We start from the raw sequence: 11,620 nt of genomic DNA, 5'->3' as shown, positions 1-11,620 counted from the left end.
AAAAAAGAATGTTTAGAATAACAAAATTTAATAAATATTATAATAAATTTAGGTCATTTAAAAGAAAAAATATAATTTCCATAACAACAGATAATTTTAATGAAAATGATCAATTAAAAATTGATAAATCAAAAAATGAAGGAAATCACTTAAAAGTAACATTACAAAAAATTAAAGATGATCAATGTTGGAGAACAAAAAATTGGTTTGATTTAAAATTTGATGAAGAAATTGATAAAAAAGAAATTTTAAAAAATAATAAAAAAGATTTAGAATTATTAAAAGAAATTCAACAAGATTTAAATAATGAAGAAGTAGAAGAAAAAATTGTAAATATAGAAAATAAAAAAGAAGAAGAACAACAAGAGGAAGAAGAGGAAGAAGAAGAGGAGGGAGAAGAAAAACCAAAAATTAAATTATTAAGAGTTAAGAAAATAGAAATAAACATAGAAAAACAAAAAAATGATAAAAATGTAAAAAAAGATGATGTTAATAATGACTTTACCAATCAAGATGATGATAGGGGTGATGAGGGTGATAATGAAGATTTTAGTAATGATATAACGGAAATTGAAAATGAAATAGTTTCATCAACATATTCAAAAGGGAAAATATATGAATTAAAAACTATTGAAATTTTAAATGAATTTGGTATGGAAATTATTAGATCAGGTGGCAGAGATGATAAAGGTATTGATTTTAAAGGTAATTGGAACCTTCCTTCAAATAAAATTTTAAAAATAATTGGTCAATGTAAAAATTATAGTGGTAAAAAGGTGGGTCCTTCAGTGATAAGAGAATTTGAATCAACATTTTTAAGATATCAATCGGAATTGGATAAAGAAAATTCAAAATTACTAAAACAAGATAAAAAATCAACATTGGGTATAATAGTAAGTAAATCCGGCTTCTCTCCATCTATTAGATCTTTTTCTGAAGAAATTCAATATCCAATAGTTTTATGCCATTTACTCGATGAAGGTATTTTATCATTTTATTTGAATTTTAATGCAAAACAATTATTACCTAATATTAGAGTAGCTAGAAGAAAAAATTTAAAAACTGGTCAATTTACTCTAGATTTAGCTTATGATTTAATTAATTAAAAATAAATAAATAATAAAAATAATAAAAAATAAATATTATTCTTTGGATAATTATCTATTCATATCTTTTTTTTTTTTTTTTTATCGATTTAAGTTTTATTTAATTAAATGTCAAAATAAAATGGTGTGCAATTAAAAAAAAAAATATATATTTTAATTAATTCAATTCAATTTTTTTTAGTTTAAACTCATTAAAACAAATTAATAAAATAAATAATTTAATCAAAAAAAAAAAAAAAAAAAAAAAAAAAAAAAAAAAAATATATATTGATGAGATAATCTCATCATTCATTTTTTAAAAAATAATTTAAAATTATCAATAATTTAATTAATTTTTTTTACCTATTATCTATTTTAAAAGAGAAGTTTGTTGATAAAAATATTTAATAAAGGGTATGGATAAATTTTTTAACAGATTTTTTATTTTTTTTATTTTATTTTTTTAAAGACACAGATAATTATGAACATAAAAAAAAAAATTTAATTCAAAGAAAAAAAAAAAAAAAAAAACAGTTTACAATTTTTATTTTTAGGATAATTATCCCATTAAAGATTCTTGAAGTTTTAAAAAAAAAAAAAAAAAAAAAAATAATAATATTAATTATTAAAAAAAAAAAAAAAAACAAAACAAATCTGTTTTGGGTCCCATATAAAGCCACGGAATTTCGTTGCTTTTGCTTTTTTTTTATCTTTTTTTCTTTCGACTCCCGCTACCCAAAAAAAAATATCTTTTTTTTTTCAAAAAAAAAAATACAAAAAAATAATTTAAGATATTTTTTGATTTTTTTTTTTAAAAAAAAAAGTTTTTTTTATTTTCAAACAACTTACCGTTCACACCTACAAATTTAAAATCGCAATTCATTAATAAAAAAAAAAAAAGAAAAAAAAAAGAAAAGAGTAGAATACTTTTTTTTTTATCTAAATTTGTATTTTAAAAATTTTTAAAAACAAATCGGTATTTTTAGAAAAAAAAAAAAAAAGAAAAAAAAAAACAAAAAATTGGTGAAAAAAAAAAAAACGAAAAACGAAAATGACAGTAAATGATACATCAAAATTAATTTACATCACTGGACCTCAATATCAAAATGAATATTTTTGGTTAAATAATCAAATATTTGAATCATTAGATTCAGATTATATTGCCCTCAAGGTTACTCAACTATTAAAGAAAAGGTACAACGATATATCTCCATCATTTAAATCTTTAGTAAATAATCCAGAATCAACTTCAAAAATTTTAAAAATGATAATTAGAAAAGAAGTTTCAGATAGAATAAAATTATTAAATAATATTCAAAATAATAATAATAATAATAATAATAATAATAATGATAATAATAATAATGATAATAATAATAATAATGAAAGTGAAGATAATTCAAATTATATAATTAAATGTAATTGTGAACTTTGCACAGTTGGCCCATTATCAGAAATTATAAATAAAAAAATACCGAGCTGGTTAGATAGATTGAAAATAGTATTATCAATAGTTGAAAAGTTAAAATATTTCAAGGCTCAATTCCAACAATCATTTATTCACACATCTTTTATCAACATATTTACCTATTCTCATATGGAGTTATTAAATATTGATCCAACCACCACAGAAACTGAAATTAAAAAAATTATAAATGATACTCTATCTGGTCATCCAAAATATTTTCAAACTGGTCTCCCAGTATTTCAACAAAGAGGTTATTGGAAACTAAATTCATCTGATATTGATTTAATAAACTATTCAAATAGTAGAAACAACAACAACAGTGATGCTGAGGATAGAAATGAATCCACCAATGACCAAGATAAAGATAAAGAAAATGAGAATCTAGTAAATGAAGAAAATAAAGAAAAAATAAAAGAAGACAATCAAGAAATTGAAATGGAAGAAAACAAAAATGAAAAAGAGTTGGAAATTAAAAAAGATATAAAACTTGATTTGGAAATTTTAAAAGATTCTTATATTTTAAAATATTGTGAACTTTCAATAAAAGATTGGGATCAATTTATTGAGTGCCAAAATGTTCCAGAGAATTTATTTTCTTTTAAAGAAATGGATTGTACACCAACTATTAAATTACCAGAAGTTATTATTAATGGTGAAAAAGGTCAAGGTCAAGATCAAGAAAATGGAAAAGAAATAGAAAATGAAAAAGAAAAAGAAAATGAAAATGAAAATAAAAATAAAAATAAAAATGAAAATGAAAATAAAAATGAAAATGAAATTGAAAATGAAAATGAAAATAAGAAAGAAAAGCACCATACAAATCTACCTACTTCATCAACATCACCCTTACATTCACCAAGAAATCTAATTCAATTGCCTTCACTTCAACTACAAATACCTTTACTCCAAATCCCAATTAGACAATCCTCACCTACTCCACCACCACCTTTATTATTATTATCACCAAAACAACAACTACAACAACAACAACAACAACAACAACAACAACAACAACAACAACAACAACAACAACAACAACAACAACAACAACAACAACAACAACAACAACAATCACAACAATCACAACAATCACAACAACAACAACAATCACAACAATCAACAGAATCATTGGAAATGCCAATACCAATTAGAATGCCAACACCAATTAGAATTCCAACACCAACACCTAGTAGGACACCAACACCAACTCTTTCAAAATATACAACCCCAACTCAATTGACTGAGGAGAATGGTGAATTTGATGAAGACTTTGATGATTCAAATTCACAAAACCTTGGTCCAACAGTGTGGAGTACAGATTTATCATCTGTATTTTTACAACTTTCCCTACTCCAAAGTTGGGCACCTATGTTGGATAAATTACCTATACTATCTAAAAATAATATTTGGAAAACATGTTGTTATTTTGAGAATTTTATAAACTATAGCAGAGTTTCATTCTCTACTACTCTTTATGAATGGTTAAAGAATCCAATTCCAAATATTTCTCACATCATTATTTTATTTTCAGCAATTGGTTATTTAAAAGAGTTGGGTTATTTATCAGCAGAATTAAACTATCCAGATTCAACAACTAGTGTTTTTAGACAAATAATTAGAGATAGATCTTTACCACCTTTAACAAATAATTCTTCACCAATTTCTTCACCATATAATTATCAAGAAGATCAAAATGAAGATGAAAATATTCAAACTAATCAAATTAATCAAAATGTTACCACTGCCATAACACCACCAACTACAGCAACACCACCACCAACTACAACAACAACAACAACAAACAATAATAATAATTTTAATAATAATCCAATTGTAGAAATTCAACAAACATTAAAATCTCAAATTACTCCACAAATACTTCAACAACAAAAAGAAATTATTGAAGATAAAACTCCATCCCTTTTATCACAATTAACAAATCAACTTAAAAAAGAACCAAAGCCACCAAAACCACAAAAAGAATCAAAAGAATCAAAAGAATCAAAAGAATCAAAAGAATCAAAACCACAAAAACCACAAAAACAAGCCAAACCACCAAAAGAACCAAAACCTCCAAAATTACCAAAACAACCCAAAATATCAAAAAAGCAACAAAAACAAATGGAACAAATTCAACATTACCAAAATCAACAAAGAATTCAACATCAACAAATTTTACAACAGCAACAACAACAACAACAATTATTTGAACAGTCATCACAAATATTACCTTCACCAATTTCTTATCTTTCAACACCAACTAGTAGTGTTTATAATAGTTATAACTCATCAAATAATAATAATAATAATAATTATAATAGTAGTAGCGGTAATAGTAACACTCATTCATATAATCATAATATTAGCAACAATAATGATTATAATAATAATAATAACAATAATTCAAATAATTTCAATATTTATAATAACAACAGTAATAATTATAATGCCAGTCACTTCCAACATAATAACATCAATAACAACAATAGCTATAATAATAATAATAATAATAATAATAATAATAATAATAATAATAATAATAATAATAATAATAATAATATATATAATAATAATAACAAGGAAATGTATAGCAATGGAAATTCAAATATTGGTGTTTCAGATAGATATCAACAATCTTCTTTAGTTCCTCCATCATTTTTACAACATCAACAGCAACATAATCAACATAATATTAATAAACAATTACCATCTTTATTCAACTATTTACCATATAATAGCAACAACAACAATAACAATAACAACAACAATATTAATAATAATAATAGCCATGGTATTAATACCAATGGAAATAACCATCACTTTATAGAAAATAGTTATAATAGTGGTTACAATAGTGATAACTCAAATCCACCTTCTCCAGCAGCTTTCAAAAGTAATAATTTTGAAAATAGTAATAACAATAATACAGGAATTAATATAACAAGTGAACATATAAAATATTTAGAAAATCTCAGTAACAACACAAATAAAAGACATTTCAACCAAGACAATATCAATATTAATAATAATTCCAATAATAATTCCAATAATAATTCCAATAATTTTAATTTTAATAATATTAATAATATTAATAATTACAATAATAATTACAATAATTTTAATAATAATAATAATAATTATAATAATAATAATAATAATAATAATAATAATAATAATAATAATAATAATAATAATAATAATAATAATAATAATAATAACTATATTAATAATAGTAATATTAATAATAATAATTATCAACACAACTATGATGAAATTATAAATAGTCAAGAACATAAAATTGAAAAGGATTTACAACCACCATTAAAGAAATTACTTTTAAGTGTACTCTCAGAGTTGGAAAACTAGTTTAAATAATCAATTTAATTTTAGTATAATATATAGTGAAAAAAATAAATAGATTGTTTTTTTTATACATATACATATACATTTTTTTGTATAAGGAAAATAGGGGAAGAGGGGGAGGGGCTTAAACCCCTATTTTCCTTCTTTTTATTTTAAATCTTTTATTTTATTTTAGATTTAATTATTACTACACTATCTTGACCATTTTTCATTATATCTGTAACATCAGATGGATTGAAATTTAAATTTAAAGGTGAATCATTGTATGTAAATTCTGATAAATTCTTTCCAGTCAATTTTATAATTGATTCCATTAATCTATAAAATTTTGTTTTCTTACTGATTTTAACTTTAACTTCTTTACATAATTTATTTGATGAATTGAAAATTTCCAATTTTATATTTATATATTCTATATTATTATTATTATTATTATTATTATTAATATTATTATTATTATTATTATTATTATTATTATTATTATTATTATTATTATTATTATTATTATTATTATTATTATTATTATTATTATTATTATTATTATTATTATTATAATTATTATTTTTATTTACAATTTTTTCATTTGAAAGTTGATTTTGAGGTGGTATTTTATTTTCTTCCTCTTCAATTATATTTTTTGGTACAAGTTGAGCAGGAGGTGAAGGAATATCTTCAACATGCTCTTCATAAGTAAACTCATCATCTGAATCATCTTCATTGTCATTTATAATATTTTTATTATCATTAGTTGATTTGGTGTTGTCATTGTTATTAATATTATTATTATTAGTTGATTTTTTAAGAACAATCTTTTCTTTTCTACCATAATTATTTAAATTGAGATCATTTTCTTCATCATCGGTTTCATCCTCACTATCTTGGATTTTAGTTTGTTTTTTTAATACTTTTTTTGCCTCTATTGCGGCAGCTCTTTTTGGAGTTTTATAAATCCATTTTTCGTTATCATCATCATTATCGTTATTATCGTCATTGTAGTATCTAGTTGGATGGTTTATTCTGGATTGTTGCTTTTTAAATTCTTTTGATGCTTCAATTGCTGCAGCACGTTTATTTGAATCTCTTGGTGATTTATTATTATTACTTTTTAACTTTTTTTGTTCAAATTGATCAAGCCATGAAAAATTACAATTATCTAATTCTAATTTATCAATATTATTTAATCTTCTTTTTTTATTCGTTGATACTAACGATGGTGATGAATCTTCAAAAGGTTCCATTTTTCTTTTATATGTATATATTTATATTTTTTTTTTCTCAATTAATTATTATTTTAAAAATATTTGAGAAAAAAATAAATTTTTTTTTTTTTATTGTTTGTAAGTTTTATGAATATTGAAAATTTAAATTCTAAAATATATTTGTGAGACAATATTGAAAAATGGGTCAATGTATTTAAAAATAATTATTATTGGAATTTTTTTTTTTTTTTTTGGGTTTATGAAAATAAAAAAAAGGTTATTAATTTGTATAACGTGTTTGAGTTTTGTTTTTATTTTTTTTTTTTTTGTTTTTGTTTTTGTTTTTGTTTTTTTTTTTTTTTTTTTTTTTTACAACAGTGTTATCTGGTGTATATATGAGTGTGAGTGTGGGTGTGTGGGTTTAATATAGTGGTTGATATGAGGTTATTTTTAATTTCCCAAAAAATAAATAACAAAAAAAAAAAAAAAAAAGTTATTTTGATGTTTTTTTTTTTATTTAAATTTGTTTTAAAAGAATCAAATTCTTTTAAACTTTTGGGTTTTATATTTTCGAGAAACATTAAAAAAAAAAAAAAAAAAAAAAAATTAAAAAAAAAATAAAAAAAAAAAATAAAATATAAAATATAAAATAAAGGTGAATTTAAAATATTTAAAATAAAAAGAAAAAATATTTTATTTTAAAAAATAAAAATAAAAATAAATATAAAAATAAAAATAAAAAAAATGAAAATAATTTAAAAAAAAATAATAAAATAAAAATAATAATAACAATAAAAAGTTTAATTTTAGATCTGTTAGTGTGTGGGGTTTTTTTAATTTAAAATTTTAAAAAAGATTTTTTTTTTTTTGATTTTTTTTTTTTTTTTTTTTTTTTTTTTGATTGAAAAAAAAATAAAGGAGAATTCAAAAAATAAAAAAAACGTAGCTTCATTTTTTTTTTTTTTATTTTTTAATCACGAAAACGTTGGAATCTGATCAATGCACAAAAAAAAGTCTTTTTTGACTTCTTGATATTTTTAATTAAGTATTAAAATAATGAGAAATGTCGAACGGTGGTAGTTTTTTTTTTTATTTTATTTTGAATTGTTATTTTTTAATTTTTCTAAACACTTTTTATTTTTATTTTTTTTTTATTTTTTTATATTATAAATCTTTATTTTATTCTATATATTTTATAAATTTTAATTTTATTCTATATATTTTTAATTTTAATTTATACTCTTATAAAATAAATTGAACTTTTTTAAATTAATTTATTAATTTATTTAATTAATTAATTGAACATTTATTTTTTGAATCAGATCCACTTTCAATAACAAGGAACCAATCTAAAGAGGGAATTAATTTTGATTTATCTTCAGCTTTAACAGCAAGATGACCAGCATATAAATCACTATGATATTTTGTACCATCGAAATCGGTGATTAAAACTTGAGTTGAGAGTAAATCATTGGCAAGCATACAATCTTGAACTTTTAACCAAGGAGATCCACTAGCCTTAAATGAATCTCCGCTACTATTTAAACTTCCAGAACTAACATTTACAAAATTAGAAGCAGCAGCAATACTTGCAAAACTACTTGCACTAATATTGGCTAAATTATTGCCACTTATATTTGATAAATTCCCAGTACTATTGTTATTATTATTAGCACTATTTGTACTATTATTTAGATTTGTAGTATTGGTATTGGTTGAATTATCATTTATACCTCTAAATGTACCATCCTCTTTAAAAACACAAAATACTGATAACCAACCAGAAATGATACAACTATTTGATTGTTGTCTATAATCAACCATTTTACTCCACCAATTGATATCAGGATTTTCATTGACTGACTCTATGAATTTATCCATCACAGGTAATAAATAACTTACCCAAGTACTCATTTGATTTCCGTTACCTTCGAAATCGAAATCTAATAATCTTGTAACACGATCTCTTAAATTTTTCCAATCTTCCAATGTACCTAAAATTGTAACTTGAGGTAGACCATTGGTTGAAGTAACCTTATAATAAAAGTATTCTTTTAAAGTTGAATTTAATGCCACCGAAAATACCACCTTATCAGAGGGTGTAGTGGTTGAAAAATTTGGAATAATCCATTCCTTTATTGATTCATCTTTAATTGTATTACTAATTTGTTGCCAAATATCATCTGTTATTTTTTCAAATGATGCTTCTGAAAATGAATAATTTGTTTTAATATTTATTTCTTTTTTATGATTATGATTATGATTATGGTTATGGTTATCATGATGACCATGATGGTGATGATTATTATTATGGTGGTGATGATGATGATGGTGATGATGATGATGATGATTGTCGATAGTGATATCAAAATCCGGGAATTTATCTTTTAAAGAATTTGAATTTTTATTTATATAAAATGAAAATTGGGTGATAATTGACAACCAAATATTTTCTGGGCGAATCACTAAATGGTGATGATGATTATAGGCCCTCCAGGCAGAATATACAAAACTATTATTATAACCATTATTACTATTTTGATGATGATTATTATTATTGGTACTACCACTACTGGTATTATTATTTAAGATTTTTAATTCATTATCATTATAATCTGTTATAATGCTCGATTTAATAATTTTACTTGATTCCAGTCTTTTATTTATTTTTTTTTGTCGTTTTACTTCTGTATCAATTTCAATTTTTTCTACCATATCTATTGCTTTCTCTTCATCACATCCAGATTCAATCAATTTTTTATAGATTGCTTCTGGTTTTGTAGATGGTGATTGTAATTCATATTGATTTCTAATGAAATCTTTAATATTAAATTCTTTAACATTTAAAATTTCATTTTCCTTTATATTTTGTTTAACTGTAAATGTTATTGACATTTTAATTATTAAAATTATTTTTAATCGATATAATTATTTTTAATTTTTTTATTTTTAATTGGTTGATTGAAAAAAAAAAAAAAAAAAAAAAAATTTAAAAAATTAAAAAATAGTGTTTAAAAAAAGAAAAAAAATTATAAAAAAAAAATAGTTGAAAAAAGAAAAAAAAAAAAAAAAAATATCTAAAAAAACAATGTTGTGAAAAAAAAAAAAAAAAAAAAAGCCGTTGGACGGTGCCAAAATTTATTTATTTATTTATTTATTTAAAAAAAACTACAAAAAACAAAAATCTAAAAATCTTGAATTTTTTTTTTTTTTTTTTTTTTTTTGTTTTTTTGTTTTTACACAATTATTTTTACTATTTTATTTAAAAAATTTTATTAAATTATTTATTTACTTATTTATTTATAAATAATAAAACATATTTTTTTTTTCCCTAGTCCAAAAATTTTTTTTTTTTTTTTTTTTTTTTTTTCTTTTTACTTTTTTTTTTTTTTTTTTTTTTTTTTTTTTTTGATTGTTTTTATTTTATTTTTTTAAAAGGACATGTGTTAGGACGTTTTTCAATTTTTGAAAAGTTTTTTTTTTTTTTATTGCAAATTAAAATTATTTGAAAGTGGGTAAAATAAATTACAATTAACTTGAAAAAAATAAAACTCATCAGAAAGTTGAGGAAGAGTATTAATAAAATTATCATCAATAACGGTTTGGAGATTATTTTGATTTTCTTTCTTTCTTTCTCTATTTATTTTTTGAATTGTTATTGGAGAAGAGATCGTTTTTTTGAGTGCTGCTTTTTTTGGCTTTTGTGTTTTAGTTTTTTTGACGTGTGATGATGGTGATGATTTTAAGCTATAATTTTCATTTTCTGATAATGAAGTTAAAACTTGTTGTGGTTTATAATAAATTGCCAATAATTCATTTCTTTTTTCAATGAATTCTTCGTTGGAATTATTATTATTATTATTATTATTATTATTATTATTATTATTATTATTATTATTATTATTATTATTATTATTATTATTATTATTATTATTATTATTATTATTATTATTATTATTATTATTATTATTATTATTACTATTATTATTTATATTATTATTTATATTATTATTTATGTTATTATTTATATTATTATTATTTTTAAAATGATAACTAAGAGAATGAGTACAAGTACATGTTTTTCTATTTTTATTTTTGCAAAACATTAAACATTTTCTTTTACAACCTTCAAATGTACAACTACCTAAGAAATCTTTATAGCCTTGAAGATCAGCACTTAATGTTGTTGCTAAAAGTTTTTCATTTTTTTTTTCAATTTTATTTTCATTTTCACTATCATTTTCAAGATTACCACTACAAAAATTATTGGTAATTGGATTGTAATATCTAAACATTTTTTATTTTTTTACTTTTTTTTATTTTTATTTATTTTTTTTTTTTTTTTATCCAAACTAATACTATTATTTATTTCTTGATATATTGTTAATGTGATACTTTACAAAATAAAAATTTATTTGGATTTACATTGTTTTTATATTGATGAATAATTATTTAGGACTGACACTATGGGGTGTCAGTATTTATTTTTTTTTATTTTTTATTTT

The 11,620-nt window shown here is 20.9% G+C and overlaps 5 protein-coding genes across 5 annotated transcripts; 2 read left to right on the top strand and 3 right to left on the bottom strand.

Moving 5' to 3' along the window:
- Window positions 1-8: 8 nt before the first annotated feature.
- Window positions 9-1,106, top strand: DDB_G0267820 (hypothetical protein; the record flags this gene model as incomplete). The annotated part of the gene is made up of 1 exon (XM_642241.1): window positions 9-1,106. One exon carries the CDS (start codon window positions 9-11, stop codon window positions 1,104-1,106), a length of 1,098 nt encoding a protein of 365 aa, XP_647333.1.
- Window positions 1,107-2,136: 1,030 nt separating this feature from the next.
- Window positions 2,137-5,919, top strand: DDB_G0267818 (hypothetical protein; the record flags this gene model as incomplete). The annotated part of the gene is made up of 1 exon (XM_642240.1): window positions 2,137-5,919. One exon carries the CDS (start codon window positions 2,137-2,139, stop codon window positions 5,917-5,919), a length of 3,783 nt encoding a protein of 1,260 aa, XP_647332.1.
- A 158-nt stretch (window positions 5,920-6,077) lies between these two features.
- On the bottom strand, window positions 6,078-7,154 carry DDB_G0267816 (hypothetical protein; the record flags this gene model as incomplete). Its single annotated transcript, XM_642239.1, has 1 exon — window positions 6,078-7,154. The coding sequence occupies one exon, from the start codon at window positions 7,152-7,154 to the stop codon at window positions 6,078-6,080; it is 1,077 nt and encodes a 358-aa protein (XP_647331.1).
- A 1,251-nt stretch (window positions 7,155-8,405) lies between these two features.
- DDB_G0267814 (hypothetical protein) lies at window positions 8,406-10,010 on the bottom strand (the record flags this gene model as incomplete). Its single annotated transcript, XM_642238.1, has 1 exon — window positions 8,406-10,010. One exon carries the CDS (start codon window positions 10,008-10,010, stop codon window positions 8,406-8,408), a length of 1,605 nt encoding a protein of 534 aa, XP_647330.1.
- A 590-nt stretch (window positions 10,011-10,600) lies between these two features.
- On the bottom strand, window positions 10,601-11,410 carry DDB_G0267812 (hypothetical protein; the record flags this gene model as incomplete). Its single annotated transcript, XM_642237.1, has 1 exon — window positions 10,601-11,410. One exon carries the CDS (start codon window positions 11,408-11,410, stop codon window positions 10,601-10,603), a length of 810 nt encoding a protein of 269 aa, XP_647329.1.
- Window positions 11,411-11,620: the final 210 nt, after the last annotated feature.

The sequence above is a fragment of the Dictyostelium discoideum genome (assembly GCF_000004695.1).
Source record: "Dictyostelium discoideum AX4 chromosome 1 chromosome, whole genome shotgun sequence".
Lineage (NCBI taxonomy): Eukaryota > Evosea > Eumycetozoa > Dictyosteliales > Dictyosteliaceae > Dictyostelium > Dictyostelium discoideum.
The sequence above is the reverse complement of the archived record's forward strand: the minus strand, read 5'-3'. Positions and strand labels throughout refer to the sequence as shown.